Below are 20131 nucleotides of genomic sequence, written 5' to 3'. Positions count from 1 at the left end.
CTCCTTCTTCCCTGCTGGGTCCTGTTGTCTAGCATTGTAGGTGTTTGCATCTGCTTTATTCCTGAGCTGTGTGGTGATAGATGCACTGTCAGGGCAGCTCCTGCACTTGCTGTGTATTCATCACAGAAGAAAATCTAACAAATCAGTATATGAATATGTAACACTGAAGTTACCTTTTGTTTGTAGCTGTTCATTGCTGCGCTTCTGTCTGTTTTATAACTGCTTCCTAAGCTCTGCTGGAGGTTAGGCTGCATGTTCAAGATAGATAGCTCAATATCTGAGTACTCACTGAAAGCTTAATACAGCTTTTTTTTTTTTTTTTTAACTTATTCTAGAGTGATCCAAGTGTTTACTGTATTTCATATACAGAGGGTTTAAATGGATGTTTACTGTACTACTGAATGCTTGAGTACTTCAGCAAAACCTTTTTTAGTATGAGAATGGTGCTCTTATGCTTGTAGTATCTATAGGAAGTCAATCTCACTAAAACTGTCATACATCCACTTGGCATCAAGCTTGGTTCTTGTTTGGGAATAGACTTAAAAATAGCAAATGACTGACTTGTTAAAAGTGATTTGTAGTGAAGTTCAGAATTTTACCTGCTGTGAAACAAACTACCTCTCACACATGTTGCTGTCTCTTGGTTATGACTGGAACTAAGAAATAATTTGTAATTTCATCATAAAGTTTTAATTTACTCAGTGTGTGATTACAGTCTAAAGATGGATAAACAAGTTCTGACAAAATGGATGAAGGATTCTGCATCTGTGCTGATCTTTAAATAGGAGGTTGGAGCTTTCTGAAGATGTCCCGGGGGAATCTTGCATTGCCATCTTTGAAGAGGTCACTTCTATAAGTCAGTAAAAGAAAGCTCTTTGGTTGAATTATTGCTGTCTTTGACTGTGATGCAGTTAGCTTGCAGTGAAGTGAATAAAGTTTGTCTGTGTCTTGGAATAAAGGAATCTTGTGCAAATATGTATTGTCAGCAGTTGTGCAAATCCTACAGAGCAAGAAAGACAAACAAGTTTGGCATTCGTTATTCTTAGCGAGACTTTGCTGTATTTATTTCCTACCAGTAAGTGGATTTGCTGCTTTTTCTCCAGTTCACTACTGAATTCTGTTTCAATATAGGACCTTAGTTACACACTTTGCTTAAATTTAAATCAAAGGTAGTTCACATTTGAATGTGTGATGGCAGATTGCTCATTTGCTTTAAAATTCTGCGGTAGGAAAGCTTTGTAGCATACATAGTTGTGTTCATATGTAAAGTCAAAATATCTGTAACTTATAAGCAAATTATCTGACTGCCTTTAGTATGCACCTTTTCATTTCTCAGCTGTTCTTCTCACACAATGTTCAGGTTGGTTATTTTTCCACAACCATATGAGTTCATGAAATTGAGCCCATTTCTTCGTGTTCTCTCAGTTCTTATGCCTTCGATTAGTGTTTTTGTTGATTGTTTTTCATACCAAGGAAAGTCTCCAAGGACTTTGGGAACTCTAACTGGCTTCCTTGCAGGTTTATCCTGCAACTGGTATAAACTTAAGTCTAAATGTTCCTTCTAGGAAGAAAAGTGTTCAGTCTTTCAGGTGCAGTTTGGTATCTAACTACTGGTTAGTGTTTGCACCTGGTCTCCAGTCGGGGTGGGTGCTGGAGCTTCTTGAAAATGGGGTGCTGCTGCTCAGGTGAGAAAACCAAGTTTCTCAGTCTTTGCTGGCAGTGATCAGAGCTCAGGATGCCCTCAAAGGAGCAGACGTGCATGTACATGCTGGGGATGTTCTTACCCAGAACCCATCTCAGAGAAAGAAAAGAGAAGTACGTTTATAGGGCTGTGGCTTTTATGTTGGCTGGGATTACAGGTAGTAATCATCATAGTAAAGGAATCCTCATTCTTCACGGTATTTTATACCTTAATTAGTGAAATTCTGTGCAGTATTATAGGGTTGGTAGCCTTCCTCCCTGTAAGCACTTGCAGCTTAAAAAGTAGTGATGTTTAAAAGCTATATATATGTAAATTGTGCTGAGCACAGGGTGATGGATAGATGTATAAATAAGTCTCTGGTTCCACCTAAGTGCCTTCAGACTTAGGGTGTGATTTTCTGTAATAGGTCTTTTTTTCTGTGAAGTTTGAACTACCATAATGGAATTGAATAGTTGTTTTATGATAATGCTTGTCCAGTGCTTAAATAGTTACCCTTCTGGTACCTGGTGAGTAGATGGGAAGGGAGGTTGACTTGGGTCCAGCAGTTATAAGCAGAAACAATAAAATGTAGCTGATAATTCCTTGCTTTCTGTAGGAGGAAGAGGAATGTTCTCTCTCTTTGTTTGCATAATTGTTAATATATGTGGCCAGAGGTTTTTTTTCCTCCTACCTGGATGTAGGTTTGCCATTACTTAGTCCTCCTATCGAAAGTCAAGCATTTCTGAGTTAATTTAGTCAGTGTTATCATGGACGTGCATGGGAGGCTGGAGGTGTGCTTGTATGTTGTGGTTTGATAACACTGTACAGCACAGGGCTTGTCTATAACTTTGCAGTCAGGGAATAAAATATTGCAGTCATTTTTTTATGTGAAAATTGAAGCTGTGAAATGAAGAAACACTTGCAGTGGTGAAAAAGATGATAGAGACCTTAGAATTGCTTTATAATTTATATGCAAGATGTGAGAGAGTAGTTCTCCAGAGAACTTAGTGTTGACCTGCACAGAAGACCAGGGCCATTTTTAAAGCCACATAGTCCTCTCATGCTCTGTACTTCTATTTCATTAACAACAACTGAAGAAATACACTGTGGAGGCACAACCAAAATAGGAAAGAGTGATCAGACTTTAAAAAGTAACAACAGCACGTGTAGGGTTTTGTTACAAGAATATTGCCTGATTGAATCTTAGTATTTTTGTTCTGTCAATCTGCTTAATCAAGACTTACAATTGTTTGTTATCAAATCCATAAGCTATTTTTCCCCACAAATGGATTTCTTAATGCTTTTGTATATTGTTCTGTTACTTGCTACCTACTCAGCAGAGAACAAAAACATTTATTGGAACAATTTAAATGCGGTTGTAGTTCCAAAGGAAAATCTTTCAATTAATAATATTCTGTTTTCTGGATTCATACTGTCTATTTAATGGAGGCAACTGCCAAGCTTTGATTCCTTTTGGCAAACACAAATCCAATTAACATGTCTGTACCAAATGGAGCATTTTTTATATTAAATTTGAAAAAGGATTGTAGGAGTTATTTTCACTTTGAAGGTTTTTTCTTTCTCAGCAGCTGCTACAACTTCTTTCCCTCAACAATAGTTGAGAGAGAGCTGAAGATTGCTATACTATCATCTCACTGGTAAATGCTTTTAGTTGGGATTTTCACCAGCTCATTGACCTATAATGCCTATGCACATATTTGAAAAGAACACCATACTTTTGATGAAGCCAGGAAAAGCTAACAAATGTGAACAAATGTGGCAAAACCACCAGTTTCTTGGTATATATCACATATCCAGACCTTTATTGAAGTAGCAGAAAATGCTTTTGTTGTAATTGGATGTAAAAATTAATGCTGCTTACTAAGAGGTTGCATATAACTTAGTCCTGGGGAGATGTATGGGGAATGCTGTTCTAACTCTAGTCAGTTTTAACAGCTGCATGGAAAAATAGGCCAACAAGATAATGGGTATGGTGGCATTGAATGTCAGATTATTATACAGTTGATTTACATGGGTAAGATTAGTTTCCTTCTATAAACTTGCCACTCCTTTACTACTTTAGCTCTGACCTCAGTCTTACTTGGATTTGGTAACTAAAGTTGTATGTTAATTTCATCTATTGATGATATAATGCTTTTGTTGTTGCAGTCATACATTCTGTTAAAATGTAATGCATGTTGCATGTAAACTTTGCATGTGACTTCCAAAACAAACTGTTAATGGAGAAAACTTTAGGAGAAGTTTTTGTGCTCCACACTGCAATTTAGAAATGCATGAAACGTGTCTACATTTCTTAACCATTCTCACAAAACCTAGTCCAATCTGCCCTGCTTTTCCAATAGTAGGAGGCTTCCCGTATTTATAAGGAGAAATTGGCTGATGAAATGCAAGATGTGAATGCGATGTGCCTGGCACTATTTCTATGCTTTTTAACTTGGCCTCAGTAAAGTCTAATGCTGAATATATTCAGCTGTTCTACTAGCTGAAAATGCCACCTATTTCAGAGAGAGGTTTTATTCACTGCAGCTACTATAACATTTGCCATACTTATCATTTCAGTTGTATGATTTTCTGCATTTTGCTATGAAGTCTACATAAAAGCGAACTTGTTCCAAACTGGTGTGTTAATCAAACATTTGATACTGGATTGTTGCTTGTATTGAGTTATGGAATCTCACAGTGTATTTTCTTTAACAAAGTGTGAACTGTAACAGCATGATGTGTTTATGCAGCTCAGAAATAACTTCTGGTGGTGCCAATTCAGAGTGAATCTTGTTTATATTGTTTGGAAACAAGCTAACTGCTTTTTTAGAAATATATGGGAAAAAATTATTTGCTAGCCTAGGAGATCTTAAATCTTACTGGACTGTGTTAACCTTGGTTGGTACAAATGCAAAAAGCAGCTTGCAGTGAAGTAGCAGAGGTGTGTACAAGGCTTGCTGCTGACAAACTTGATACCAGATGCTGCTCCTGCTTTAAACATATCTACTTTCGTTATGCCAGTGTCATTATATGGTTCCTCAATTCCTTAGTCCAATGACATAAGCATTGTGAAAACCAGGTATTCTTGGAAATATGGATTGCACCCAGCTGATGAGATCTTGTCAATTTCTTTGCAAAGCTTCAAGATGTCATCTTTACTCTTTTTTCTAGTTCTGTTGCATAAATAGATTTAGAAGAGTGGTCATTTTACTACGAGTCTATCTTGGCACATGGAAATGGAGTCTTTACAAAATTGTTACTGTATATTTTAAGTAATGACCTTTAAAGATGTCTCTAGAACAGTTTTTGTATCCCTGTGCTCCAGTTGGTTAAATGCATTGCTGTGTAAATTATCAGTATGGTTTAACAAGCTGTGCTTTCCTTTTTCTTTGCTCCTTAAGGACTTAGTAAATATTGAGATGTTTTTGACTGCTAAAGAAGTGGAAGAGTCATTGGAGAGACAAGAGACTATGACTTGCTTGGCTTGGTGTCACGATAACAAATCCAGGCTCAGAAAAATGAAGGTATGAAAACAATGTCAATGTTTTGCCTAAGTAGCGGTTTTCTAAAGTAGTTGGTTATTTGATATGGTCAATTTGGTTTAAATTATAGGTCTTGAATGAAGCCTTGTATAAAAGTAAGGGCAGTAAGTACAAAATTTATTTTTTAAGGTTAAGGTTACTGGTGCTGAACCAGCCCAAGTGAATGCCAGACCTTACTGCAGTGTATGTAGTAGTGTCTTGGTGCATGTGGATCTGTGTACAGCTCTTTGTATCCTGCTGAGAATGCAGCTCATAATTCATACATGAAGAATGAGATTGATTTGTAAACCAATGTCTGAGAGAAATATCATATGGATTTGTATTTTTGAAGTGCAATATACGTAAATCCAGAACTAAACAGACTTGAGTGAAGAAGCAGCTTTACATGAGGAAAGTATTGAAGAGTTTCTTACAAAAATGAGAACAAGTCTTATTAAGCAATAAACAGAGTAAGTTGTCTTCTAGCCATTGAATGTTGTGACCTGAACATGCTGTATTTTGGTCCCTGTGCACTTGGTTTAAATTTCCTTGACTCTCAAATTCTACATTTTAAAACATGTTATAGTCTTTTATAGAGCTTGCAGAAATCTGTTTGACTGTATTAATCACGACCTGTGCCTCCTTCAGAAGTTTTGGTTTTTAAACTAAGCTTTCTTTAATGAAAAATTTACATATCCTTAAAGATAAGCAAAGAGTGACATCTCTGTCACTCGGGCACCAAAATGAGAATGAACCAAAGATGGGACACAAGTGAAACAGCCAATGATTACTCTAAAGAAAATGATCTTTGTTTGGAAACCATTAAAGGAAAACCAGAATTGGTATGTGGACATTACTGCATAATTGTACTGCGGGGGAAAAAATATATGTGTAATTTTAATATATTTAAGTAATGGAAGAAATTAATGGGTGAATATCTTAATTTTTCATCAGCAGTCTTTGCCAAACAAGTAAGGAAAAAATCTTCCCTGTCCTCCTCTTTGGAGAATGGGAGAAAAATTCTGCAAGCCCTACTTAGTCTCTGCAGGTTGGGTTTTCTTGGGGGCGAAGGGGAGAGCTGTGGGTTTTTTCTCTGCTGCTGAAACATGTTAATGAAATAACTGAGCCCTAGGGTTTGGTATCGTTAACAATTAATAAGTTCGATTAATTTCTTTAATAGAAACCAACTTAACCAGTATTCTAAACAAGGGTTTTGTGTAGATCTGAAGAAAGAACTCTAATTCTAGTTGAGAATTGCAAATCAAGTCAAAATTTTACTTTGCAAACTATGGTCTTGAGCACAGAGGAAAGTGTACTTGGAAAATTTACTTTTTACTCCTTAAACAGGTGTACTTTAACAGGACAGAATATATCACTTATTTTCAAGTGGTTTACATTTCTAATCTTAAACCAAGAAATTGCTGCAACGTGCACAGCAGTCACCCCAGGCAGTTTACTGATGGAAGTTTGGAGTTGCTCAAATTCCTCCTGAAGTCTCTGAGGAGTTTTGGATGGTATTGTACTGATGGACAATACAAAAAGACAACTATTCATCAGAAGTTTTGGGGAGCAGAAAATAGATTTGCCCAACAGAGCAACTGAGGGGATCTCAAAATAGTTGTTTTTCAAGATTCAGATGGGACTCTGGTTTTTTGTTGTTAGGGTAATAATAATAAAATAGTTAACTGTGTCTCTATGTGGAAGTGTAATGAATTATTCTTTTAGGGGGAGAATTTTCTTAATTCTATATATTCAAAGTTTTTTTAATAGATTTTTGTGACTTGATGATGGAATTTGATTTAAAGGGACACTTAACTTCATTAGGCTTCAAATTTTACCTTTTTCCCCAAGCAGGTAAATGCCACTTGGTTTTTTGTTTGAGATTTGTTTCTAGCATGGCTTTTAGATGCTTGACAACAGCAGTGGGGTAGAAGCATGAAAAAAGGGAGCTGGGGAGAGGTCCGCAGCAGTCTAGATCCCATGCTGCTTCCTCTTAATAGGAGGGCACTTTCAGAATGAGTTCAAAGGCATATTTCTTCCTTGCAGTTTTTTGGGTCAATCTCTCATGTCTTAAACTGGCTCCAAACTTCTACTGAATCTATTGCTTTTAACTTTAAGATAGTACAGAGAGGCCACCTGCTACTTGTACCCTAAATAATGATGATTTCAGTCATCAAGAAAATGTTCACTCCTCCTAAATGCTGGAATTTGGAAGGAGGCAAATGGAAGAGCTTTTTGTTTGCTTTTAGGGAATTCTGTGTTGCTGTCTTGTCTGTAGACAGCATTTCGAATTTCTCTGCATGAATACCTAAAAGCAAGCAAACAAGATTGCATGTAATTAACGCTTTTTTGTTGTGCACACATAGTATTTAACATCTGGAGAAGCGTGGTTTTGGCACCATCTAAGACCCTGTCTTGTCTTTAATCTCAGAGCTGTCTGGAGTTCAGCCTAAGGATTCAGGAGTTCATTGAACTCATTCGACAGAACAAGAGACTGGATGCTGTGAGGTATGAAAATAGGATGCTTTACAAACGTTTTTTACAACAATAGAATGCTTCATCAGCAATGTGACTGTTACTGCAATACCTGAAAGCCCCACAGCTGCAAGGAGTCTTGATAGTGTTATTGTGATCATGTTTTGGATTTTAGTTGAGGTTATGTTTTTTGTATTTTCCAAAGGTGAGATGTCAGACCAGATGCAACTTCTTTGAAAATCTGTTGTTATTTAAACTCCACATCTTTTCACTCCACAGTCAAGGATTGCAAAGTTGGTTTTAAAACTAAGCATTCTGGTGGTGTGTGATGAACATACTTATCTTAGTTTATGGTAGGAACTCATTGCAATTTTGTTACAAAAAAATACTAAAAGGTGAAAGAAACACGTCTGAAGCTTAACAGTTCATTTGACTGAATTATCTTCTGTTTTGTTATCTATAATCTTGTTTGTCACATTTAGGCTTTAAGCCAAGTTCTCTTTTTGTACTTGTATTGAATGGATAACTTGATAATTCCTTGTTATGTGATAATAAGTCATGTCTCATTCCCTTTCCCTAGCCCCAAATAAACTCACTATCCATTTTATCACTTGAACTAGTTTAACATTAGAACTTTGAGAAGAAAGTAAAGCTGCCCAAGGTGGGCAAATGAGTTGGAGAACTCAAGTTAGGTCTGATCATGGCCTGGCTTCAGCCATAAGATGATCTTTCTGGCAGTTTCAGTCCATGAATTGATTTATGCTTTTTAGTTTTGGTTTAAAGTCTTGAAATAATGCTCCAGGATAATGCAGGAAACCAGTTCTGCTGAAATAAGTGCAAATTTGATAGTGGAACTATAAAATGTGTTGGTAATTCTTACAGGAGTACTTTTTCCTACATCATAAGTTATGATGCAAGAACAGAGCTTCTGGAGCTTAGATATGGAGAAGGGGGAGAGGACCTCACAGCAGGTTCTGGTTGTTTTTATCTTTAAGGGTATTTAAACCTAGGGTGAGTTGACAAGCTTTATGGCTGGATTTGATGCTTCTCTAATACACTGCAGTGATAACTGTTGCACCTTAAGATTTCTGACAAGTTTTATGTTGAAGAAGTGGGAAGTATTACTGCCTTTGAAGTTGTACTAGAAATTGAAACCAGCAGGAGGTTTGTGTTTTGTGGAAAAGCTGCTTTTTGGTCTGAGGAGTACAGAGCTGTAGGAAACATATCAAGTATCATAAGTGTAGACTGAAAGCATTTTTTAGCTCAGTCATCTGCTTTAGATGTAGCAATTCCTCTGCAGGGTGAACCAGATGATTTCTCTTGAATAAATGGATGAGAAACTTGGTCCTTCTTGTATTTAGGAAGAAAAGGAAAAGGCAGCTCAACAATGCTGAGAGGCTAGCCTAATGCTAATACCTACACCAAAATGACCCACCTCTTAGTTTTAGGGGTTATTTCGGATTTGTTCAAATCTCTTGTTGGCTTTGAGACACCTCATATCATTCTTACTTGCACTTAACTGGTAGTTGTCTTACTTATGACCAAACATGCAGTCTGATAAAACTGCTAAATAATTGTGTGATTGAGGGATGGAGAGGCTGTCTTTTAGGTATGTACACATTTTTTGACAGAGCTCTGAGGTCCTGAGGAATTAAGCCAGGTACTTAGGCAAAGGATGAAAGACTGAACTACTTGGTCTGTCTTCTGAAGCCCATTGTGTCCTTTATATGCAGTGAATACTGTGCCTTTGTGCCTTTAGCTTTACTCTCTGCTAATTTTGCTTCTTTGCCAAATGTGCAGTCATGCATCTTTAACAATGAATAGTCCATGCTCAGAAAACTACTTTTTTTGAGCTTCAACTTCCTTATGTAGATTAGAAAATGGAATGGGGGTAGAGCCGAAGTAAAGAGATGGGCTAAGAATTGGGACAAAGTAACAAGCTCATTCTGTATTCTGTTACTGTTTCTGGAAGTTTGTTTCCTCCTGGTTCCTTTTCCTTGTTAAATCTAGTAGAATTTGCAAGTTGTTGCCCTCATTTTAGGGCCCAGCACTCTTGACATGGAATAATTTGTACTTTCATGGGCTTTCATTGATTTGTGGTTGCTTCTTATACCTTTGAGGCTTTCTTTGTAAGCAGGTATTAAAGCACGTTTAAATCCTTCAAGATTTAAAACTTGCTTGTCCTTTCTACATTGGAAATGAGCTTCAGTATGTTATGCTAAAGCATGTGGATTCCATATACCTGTTCAAGTTCAGGGTTGCAATGTGTTTACACTTGGCAGTTGTGACTTGCCACAGATGATAATGCTGCTTTAATTCTATAACTTGTCAAAGAAAAGACCCACAGAGAAGGTCTTCTCAATTCACTTTTCTAACTTGATAATTTCTGATCATTTTGTACATTAAGTTCAACTTCTGAGTGCTGTCCTTAAGGAATGTGGTTTTAAAAAGTTAGCTTGTGGCATTGTGTGCTCCTTTGCTTCAAAATAAGTGTGTAACGAGGGAAGGTGTAGCATAAATCTTGCTGCAATCCATTGGAACTTGTGTTTTTATTAGCTTGCTTCTGTTAAGTGCCTGCAGCAGGATTCTTTCAGTATTGTGTCCCTGGTGCAATAAATAGGTCAGGCATCCATTAGAAAGCAGAGAAAGAGGCTGTTTACCAAGTAGTTTCCTGTATGAGTGGAACTCAGAGAGCTGACATTTTGTTGAGACGCAGCTGGTGTTTAAATAAGTTTGAAAGCTTTGCTTGCTGCCTGCTGCGAACCTCTAAAGTGCCGTACTGCTTTTAGGACGAAACTGATGGGAGCCTTAAAAATATTTATCTTATTAAACGTGTTTGAATTTCTGTAGCTTTTTAAAATAGAAGTAGTACAGACTGACCTTGCTCTAAGGTAGCTTATCAGAGCAGTTTTCAGAGAGCTTGTTTCAAGAATGTACAAAAGCTGTTTTTTCAATACAGAGAGTAAATCACTTCTGCCTAAGTACATCACAAAGTTCTTAGGCTAACCCATCAGCCTGTAACTCCTACAGTCTCTTCCGATTGCTTAAAGTCCATGCCTGCTGCAGTAGCAATGAATGACACTCATTTCCTGCTTTTGGGACTCTCACTAACTTCATTCTCAAAAATCTGACAGCATTCTGCTGCTTTGCTTTGGTGGGGAGTCGTGGATGCACAGTTCTCAGCTAAAAGCTTAACAAAACAGCCTGTAAACTTCAGGCATAAAGGACAAAAATAGTAATTAAGAGTGACCAGTGATGTACGAAGAAAATGGCCACTACTAAGTTTAGTATACTTATCACCAATGAGGGTATATATGCACAGTTTTTTTTCCTTCGTCTTTATCTCCTGAGGGGTGGGGAAGTGCTGTTTGAACAGTTGCATAAAAATAATAAAACTTTAAGTGCTCCAATTATAGATTTTTTTTTTTCTAATGATAACAGTCTCTGAGATAAATGCATTCAGGAATGGGTCCGAAGAATTGAGCAGAAAGTATAAATCTCCCTGATAACACACTGTGTTCATGTTAAGTTATTGCTTCTTCCTGATAAATGCTTTCATTCAAGTATTCAGGCATAATAGATGTGTACATGTACATTCTGTAGTTTAAATGCTTTCCGAAAAACATTGTGCCCTCATACAGACTGTAAATCAAGCCTTCACAGATATGCCTTCCTTTTTGGATTTGCCAAGCATACTGTTTGCATACATACTTCCTCGTGCTGAAGGAACAGCTATTTCTAACAGAAGGTGTTTACAGAATTTACAGAATCGCTCTGGCATTTGAGAAGGGAGGATTCAGTGATTTCAGTGATAGCCCACACACAATGATGAAAACCTTAACCCACTGTTCTAGCTATACTGACCAGTATGTCTAATGTAGTAAAAACATTGGAAGTAAGCATTGCAACACTTGTTAGTGTTCATACGTACCTCCAGGAGTTTGACATTTGGAAAAGATGGAGAGAATGGAAATAGCACAATAGAAAGGGAAGGGTTAAGTAATGGCAGTAACAGGAGAAGTAAAGTGGTACTTAAATATTTTGCATCCACAAATTCTTGTAGTTTTGCCTCTTGCTTCCCAATGTTAACCAAAAAAAATAATGCCGTGAATTAATGAAATTGCTTCTTTCTGAAGCATATCTTTGTTTTCACTGTGGCTTGCAGGTGCACAGTAGGTGAGGCTCAGACATTAGTATCTCAAGCTTCATGGGAGGACTTCCTTGTTTTTATAAGGGACATGGCAGAGAAGATCAGAAGACAAAAACTAACACAAACCAACTTAGGAAAACCTAATTCTTTCTGGTAGAACTCAAAATGGTACCATATTGTAAGTTGTTCAGTACTTCTCAAGTCATTGAAGTGCTGGTCTGGTTAGGACTTCTCACCTGAAAGGCTGGCATATGCTGGTTTTATATATGTATACACAAAATTTATTCTAGATATTCTTGAACATAGGCATTAAGTGTGGCCAGTATTTTTGTGTTGCAGCATCAGGTCTTCCTATAAGCAAGAGGAATGTAATAATAAGTAGTTGATGTTTGACAGGGAGTAGGGTCTCAAATCTAAAGAGGATGTTGCAAAACTGAATTACTGCTTCTGTTCTGACATCACAGAACACAAGTGCAGAGTGATCAGATCATTTTATGATTTTTTTTTTCTTCCTCTCCCCTGTGTGTGTGCACAGTAATCCTGTTTGACTGGTAGGTCTGAATTTTTGCTTTGTCTGAGCTTTCTTTCAAACAGCTATTGCTTTCATGTGCATGGCTACACAAACACTTGAGCTTTCTTCCAGCATTTTCAGGCTGCTTAGGCTCTGCTCTCAGGACACAAATTTTGTACTTTTCCTATCATAAGTTATCACCTGGGGAACAATATTTACATTCCTGAATTGCTCACCCAAAATAGGAAGCTGAGTGGAAACACTCTGTCCTGCATAACTTCCACTGCTTCCTGGTTTGGGTGGGAGAGGAAGTAGGAGGACTGAAGCACTGCTGAAGAGACTGTTCTCATGGTATTACTGGTGACCTAAGCACAGTTAGCAGAACACAGAATTAGAAAAAATTACATCTGTATCTCTTCTTTGGGAGGGGAACGATTTGGATAATTGAAGAATACTCCATGCTTTTAAAATCATCTGTACTTTTAGAAAAAGACTTCTAAAAGATCTCTAAAAAGGTTAAGAAGAGCACTCGTGGTAGTTGAAAGGTAACTTTTTATCTTCACTATAACACAAGTTATGGAGAAAATGAAGCACAGAGGAGACTTTTCTACATTTTAGCAATGCCAGAAGTTCAATACAGAGCTGATTCTATATTCAGTCTACTATGCAACACTGTAATTAGGGACTTTGGCAGAAATGCTGAACTAACATGGTTACATGAGAAGCTTCATTTTAAAGTTTTAAAGCAGTCAAGTATCCCTGACAGATTATTCTCTAGTTTCTCAGCGTTTTGTGCATGTCTTAAAATTTGTCTTTAAAGATGTTTGTGGTAATTCTGTTACTACTTTCTTTTTAAACTTTCAGCCTTATGTGTCTCTTTTCCGTATGAATTTGTGGTAGTTATACTTTTTTCATAGTATTTTAAAAGCTGCTGATAGCAGGGTGGGTTTTATTGCATTGCCCAGAATTTCTAGTAGTCTGTACAGAAACTGATGCTGCCTTCCTGCCTATAGCAAATAATCACTTAGGCAAAGGTAAATGTTCTCAAATGTCAATGAAAACAGGATAGAATTTTAAATGCTTTGATTTTTAGTGGTTCATAATACCACATTTACCACATTATTGGACCACATTCCTTTCTTACAAGTGTATGCAAAAGAGCAACGCATTGAGCTTGTGTAAATGGAGACATTTCTTCCACCAGTCTAGGATCTGTCATGCTGGGTGTAGGTGAGGTAAGATTATGTGCTCGGGTAGAAAGTTTGGTTTCTAAGTAATTGCAGTACAAAATTCCTGGTGTTTGAAGTTTATTCTTGTATTTTTATATGTAGGACTGTAAGTCCTTTAAGTACGCCACCTTTTTGGTTGTGTATGGAGAACAGAATTTAGTTTTTCTCTGAAGTCTAACATAACATGATGGAGAAAATTTACTTGATGGAGGAACAACTGGAAGGTCTAAATTATCTGTTTCAGACATGCAAGGAAGCATTTCAGCCAGGCTGAGGGAAGCCAGCTGGATGAGGTTCGACAAGTGATGGGGATGTTGGCTTTTCCTTCAGACACTCATATCTCCCCCTATAAGGTCAGTAATGTTGTGCTTGAAATTCAGTGTTACAGTGGGAATAATAAAACAAGCTTGTAATTTGTTTTTCGGTAAAACAGAATGCAATGATGATCCATAGAAACTATTTTTTTCCTAGTTGTACTTTCTAAAAAATCCATTTATTATAGTCCTTAATTTTAATACCAGTCCTCACCTATAGATGATAGTGGTAGTGGAAGGTAGGCAATAGTTGAGCTGGCATAACAAGGCAAGAATCCTGTGAAATGACATTGCCACATATCAGCATGGCAATATAAGCACATTTTTAAACCACTGATGCTAAGATCAACATAAATGGGCTGAAAGATTGGATGTAAGACAACATGAAATATTTAAGTATACTATTAAAACTTCAAAACAAGTTCTCAGGCCAATTTGATCTCTGGATGGGGGAATTCGCAGCGCAGGTGATCACAACAGAAGGTGATGGTGGTGTCCATCCTTCTTCCTCCTGTCTTTCCTTGCTTAAGAAGTAAAATGAGGAGAGACAGAGAGAGCCAAAGTGGTGCAGGGTAAAGCATAAGGGCTGATGTCTGCACCATGATAATATCACTGCCTACGTAGTTTGGTATCACATGTTTTGAGTTTCTCACTACTGCTACACAGTGTGTTGTCTTTGAGTTACTTTCTTTTAAATCCTGGTTAATAAACAAAATATATTAAAATAAGTTTTCTCCTATTTGCCTCAAAGTGTAGCGTGTGCAGTTTGACAATATTGAGCTTATTTCTAAGAGTGATCAGCACTGCTATTTCTCATAAAAAATGTGGTTATAGGTAGGAAGGGAGAGGTGCGAGCAGAAGGAGGGATTTACCTTTGTATATGGAATATAACAAGTATGTTTTCAGAGTCTTCTCTTCCTGCATGACTCTTCATGCTGTGACTTGAGAGTTCATAATATCCTTCACTTCTATGTGTTTGGTTCCTGATTATTGTAAATCCTTTTTAAATGAATGCTGTATTATGTACTTAGACCTATTTTTTTGTAACCTGTAGCATTACAATATATAAGAAATGTGTCCTTGAATGCATGGCATTCTCTAACCTGAAGCTGTGCCAGCTCTTCAGATTTAATGTCTTGTTCAAGTGATTGGAAGTTCCATAAACAGTACAAAGTACAAAGGTGTTAGTAGAATTAGTCTGACTTAAAGTAAAATGCTTCTAACTTTTCAACAGATGTCTGTTAAGTTGGATGTTACCAGTTCAGAAGCTTTAAAGCAAATGTCCACATACTAATGTGGCTTCCTAAATGGACTGGTATTCTAGAATGCCAAACAAACAAAAATCCTTATGAAGATTTACAAACTCTAATTAGAACATTTGATGGATGTGGATAGAGCAAGGAAGAGTGTAGGGCCAACGCTTATTGCAGAATCACTTAATTGAACCTCTGGATAGATGTCTTTTATTAGAAACTAAAGCATGTTCTTGGAACTAAGATCTCGTGTTTTCAGAAGCTCATGTGCTGAATATCATCATGTCAGCTATTTTATGTAATGCTTTAAATAAAGTTTTGCTAACGTAGTGTTGAGGTCCTTTCTAAACGAGTACATTCTTACTGTGTGTTAGCATGTACGCTTTTATTTCTTAATGGATTCAGTCTAGTGAGTTTATACCACTCTCAGGCTCCCCTCCAGGACAACTAGATTAAAAACAACTTATAGTTGTGTTGTGTTTTTTTAACAGGATCTCTTGGACCCTGCTCGATGGAGAATGCTGATACAGCAGTTTAGATATGATAACTACAGACTACATCAGCTGGGAAACAATTCTGTTTTTACTATAACACTCCAGGCAGGCCTTTCAGCTATAAAAACACCGTATCCTTCAATGCAGATACTGCTGTTGAGCACAGTGTTTTTCCTATGAATGCTGTTCAGAGTGGAGAAAAAAAAAAAAAAAAAAAATGGACATTTACTTATTTTTTGTTTCTACATTGTTTTCATACTGGGTCATCCTTTCTATGCATCCTAGGATAATATATTTGCAAAAGTTGGAGAGCTGGATGAGAGCCACAGGTTTTTTTTAACTACTTGAGAGTTTATCCCACTTGTTTTATAAGCGTATAAAATATATCCTGTATCTTCAGAAGGTTGGTTGTTTGCTGTACAGCATAGTCTATTTAAGAAAGGCTGATGCTACTGACATGCTCTAGAGGAAAAGTATTACCTAAGAGTGTGCCAGGTGCATGTTGTTCACTGCTGTTCCTTCTTGAAAGCAAGCACTTGATTTTTGTATGCACACATTAAACTTGAATAGTTGCACGCAGGGTATAACCTAGTCTAAACTTGCACAGATTACTGTATTTCTGATGTGTATTTCATTAACTGATTCCTATTGCATCTGTTGGTTGTACCTTAACTTGTTAAATAGACAGTGCTATAAAGAGGATGGGAGTTCAAAAAACCCAGACTGCCCTGTGTGTAGCAAATCCCTGAACAAGCTGGCTCAGCCTCTGCCTATGGCACACTGTGCCAACTCCCGACTAGTCTGCAAGATTTCGGGGGATGTAATGAATGAAAATAATCCTCCCATGATGTTACCAAATGGATATGTCTATGGATACAATGTAAGTGTTGAAATCATTGCCTTACTGATGTCTGAAATAGCAGTGGTCACAGTAACTTCCTCTGTCAAAATAAGAGCTTGTAAACTGGAAGCTGGAAGGATCATCTCTATTAGTAGGGGATGAGGAGGGGGAAACAGCCCTTTTACAGTAATTCTTAAGGGATTGCATGTGATAAAGTTGTTTTTTAAAAAAAGTAATGTGTGGTGAACATGGAAACTGAGTGTGTGAAATCAAATGGCACAGAAAATTTTCCCTTCTGGAGTGTAATAATATAGAGCAAGTACCATGTGGGCAAAGATGTTTTCAGCTCAGCCTGTACCTTAAAAAAGAAGGAATTATTTACTAAGCAGTTAAGAACGCTCTGAGTTATGAATGCTTTGAGATACTGTTGTGAATATTATCTTTTGATTTCATTCTTTTCCAGTCTCTGCTTTCTATTCGTCAGGATGACAAAGTAATTTGCCCAAGAACCAAAGAAGTCTTCAACTTCTCACAAGCTGAGAAAGTCTACATCATGTAGGTCCGTACAAACAAGACAAAGTGCCGCTGGAATTTTGACACAGTGTACGTTGGCATTCCCTGTAAAGGGGGGCCTTAATGTGTGGCAAAGAAGCAAAACCTGCCACCTTGGTGATCAGACCTGTCGGTGGCATTATTGTTTCTTGCGACCAAAGATCAATGAGCAACAATAAACACTCTTTAAACAAAAGAAGAGAGGAATTATGACTTAAGTTTGTACTTGAATAAAAACAAAAAGAAGCTTTGATTGTCAAGGTTTTGTAACATAAGGTCAAAAATTGGACTCTTCTCAAAAGTACTTTCATCTTTTAAAGGATAACTCTTTAAAGATGGACACTTGCACTGGGGGAGAAGTTGCAACAGATTGGAACCTAAATCCATGTTTCTTCCCTCTTCTTCACAATTGTCCAAGACCCTTTTGTTATGAAAGATTTCAGTACTACAAATACTCTCCTTTAAGCTCCTCTTTGCCTTCTTTATGATCCTCTCGTGAAGTAATCATGATCATGAATCATGTAACTTATTTCCATGGGAAAATATTGTTGTTGTTGACATGAGACTGGCTTCTCTGGAGGATCAACTAGGGACTGGTTTGAAGGAGTATAAAGTCTTTTTCCAAACCCAAATATTTTAAGGAGGTTGCATAAATATTGAGAGAAACTGAGAACATTTCAGGCAAAATTTGATGCTTGTTTAAATGTTCTTTTTCCAGTCTACCATAGTGTTAAAGTCCTTCTAAAGTTATTAGTTATGTGCATAGGGTTCAATATGAAATCATTAGTGCTACTGCCTTATTTCTTGCTTTGAGAATGTACTCACATGAAAATGAGCTGGTATTCTTAAGTGTTGGGCAAAGTTTCTGAAGATGCCTTGCAGGATAATTACATAATTTTAGGGCCTAAATAGTATTCATTACTGAAACTAATAGTTCAATTTTAATGACTCCAGAACACATCCTTACGACTTTTGGAAAGAATTAAACCATTGTAGTTTAAACAAAACCATATTGTAGAGGTTTGTATTTAGCGCTTATTTTTGCATGTTGATGTTGATTAGCTAATAAAAGATTGTAAATGTAAAACATGTTAATAAAAACTGTTTTCCATTTCTTGATTATATAAAATAAGAAAGTTCCTTCGTATTTAAATGGTTAAAAAAAAAACCTCTTATAAGGGTCACACAAGGAGTGCAATTTTGATGTGTCTTTAGTATTATGCAAGGTAAAATCATCTGCGTTGTTTTCTCAGGTTCTAAATTAAGAGCATCTCAGCCAAATACATATTCTTGGCTTAAACTTTTCACATGCGAACCATACACCGCTCTGTTCCTGTCAGTTCTGTCACTTCCTCCAGGACTCACAAAATCACAACTTTATAGGCTATAAGATTATATGCGTCTCTGCCACTATCAGTTCAGTGAGATCTCCTATCAGCTATGTCTTCAAAGGTTCCATTTTCAATAAGCATACATTATTGATGCTTCTGAGCTGGTGCATCAGGAGTGCTGCAGTGCTGTCAGTTTGGCAGAGACCAGTTTTTCCTGTGCTCCTTGCTGGAAGTGTCTGCTTCCCTCAGCATTTTCTGAAGTAGCAGATATAGGTGACTCCTGCTTAGGTGGAGACAGATAATGAGAGCTGGCATCAGTAACTGGAGTAATTGGCAATCAAAGTGATTTATTTTTTCCTTCCTGATAATGCAAAATTAGGAGCATCAGCTCAAGCTTGCCCTGGGGAAAGCATTGCTGAAATCCAAGTGCAGCAGCATCTGTTTCATTGACTCTGCACACTGTCATAGCAGGAGAAGGACAAGGAGAATTTTTGAGAGTGGCAACCTCTCCCTACTTCATAGAACTTCATAGAAAGGCAGGGAAGGGATGTGTGTGTGGTTTGGTTTGGGTTTTTGTTTTGCTTTTTTTTTTTTTTTCCCCCATATGTGTGTGTTGGGTTTTCTTGATCAGTTCTGCAGAAGTGAATGGTAACCAGCAAACAGTAGCAGGTCATGGAAATTGTTGCTTTTGCTTCTTTAAGTACCAGTTAGAGCTGCAGCTTCCTGAGATTTCAGCCCTTTTTCCTTTCTGTGGCCTAAGGGGAGTGATGGAAATCCATGCTCCCTGAGAACTAGCTGGGGGAGTGAGGGAGGAGAGCTGCTGTCCTGCAACAGGAGGGCCTTTGCTTACAGAAAAATCATTTTAGCATCCAGTTGCCAACCTGCATCCCTGATGGCGTGCTAGAAAGCGCACTCCAGAGGTCCAAAAGAAGCTCTTATTAGCTGTGACTGCTTGCTCTGGAAGCCTGCAGTCAAACCACCTCTTTGGACTGCAGTGAGCCTTGTTTGTTCCAGGCAGCTGCTGCCTCCTGGCTCACCCCTGTGGGCAGTGTCCAGTGCAGGCCCTGCAGGGTGCCTTTCATTCTCAGCCTTACTCCAGCATGACTTCAAAACCTCCCAGCTTCGTGGGGGCCAGAAATGGCTGCAGGCAGAGATTGCTGCTGCTGGGGTTTCTGGTCTGTATTCCCTGACTGCTCTGCCTGGAGTCCAGAATCCAGCAGACATATCAATTTGTAGCTCCTTCAGGCATTAAACCAAGAGCAGCACATGACTCACAGCAGGTATGAACTTGTTGCCTGTAAACCGCATTTTAATAGCTTTGTACTCTGCTATTCTGCATCTTGATTTTGTGTCAGCAGAGGAGGTGGCCTGTGTGTGCCTGATTTCTTAATCTCTCCAACTATAAGTATGGATGGATGTTTCCTGCCAACATCCTACGACATGACTGCATTTATTCCTGCTTCTGTGTACAGTGGGAAGATAATTATGGAAGAACAGTTTATGTAACACTGAAAGTGAGGTAGGGTTAGAGATGCTTCCCTCCATAGTTGGAAGTTTGGGTGCAGGTTATGCTTAACACTGATCTGAGGTACTTGTGGAAAAACCTCAGCTTGGGATCTAATCCCGATTTTAGTCTGAACTCAAGTTTTGCAACTCAGCAAAGAGAAGTTCTTCATTTCAGTGAAATTATTCCTTACCTTATTGCTGGCTGGCAATGATCCTTTCACTGAGGAGCCTTGGGGTTTGAAAACGTGTCAGACTGCAGTGCAAAATCTT

At 37.8% G+C, this 20131-nt stretch overlaps 1 protein-coding gene across 3 annotated transcripts in view; it reads left to right on the top strand.

Annotated features, from left to right (window-relative positions):
* Positions 1-18145, top strand: part of MAEA (macrophage erythroblast attacher, E3 ubiquitin ligase) — a 47016-nt gene extending 28871 nt beyond the window's left edge. For all 3 annotated transcript variants that reach the window (XM_042871419.1, XM_042871418.1, XM_042871420.1), the window contains 6 exons: positions 5086-5208; positions 7637-7713; positions 13815-13923; positions 15629-15762; positions 16316-16511; positions 16936-18145. In XM_042871419.1, coding sequence (XP_042727353.1) covers positions 5086-5208; positions 7637-7713; positions 13815-13923; positions 15629-15762; positions 16316-16511; positions 16936-17031 — 735 coding nt within the window. In that variant the 3' untranslated portion in view covers positions 17032-18145. The remainder of the gene's footprint in view (positions 1-5085; positions 5209-7636; positions 7714-13814; positions 13924-15628; positions 15763-16315; positions 16512-16935) is intronic.
* Positions 18146-20131: the final 1986 nt, after the last annotated feature.

This window comes from Lagopus leucura, unplaced genomic scaffold (genome assembly GCF_019238085.1).
Source record: "Lagopus leucura isolate 7727_CA_CO unplaced genomic scaffold, USGS_WTPT01 Super-Scaffold_100004, whole genome shotgun sequence".
In the NCBI taxonomy this organism is placed as follows: domain Eukaryota; kingdom Metazoa; phylum Chordata; class Aves; order Galliformes; family Phasianidae; genus Lagopus; species Lagopus leucura.
This window is presented reverse-complemented; position numbering and strand designations above follow the sequence as displayed.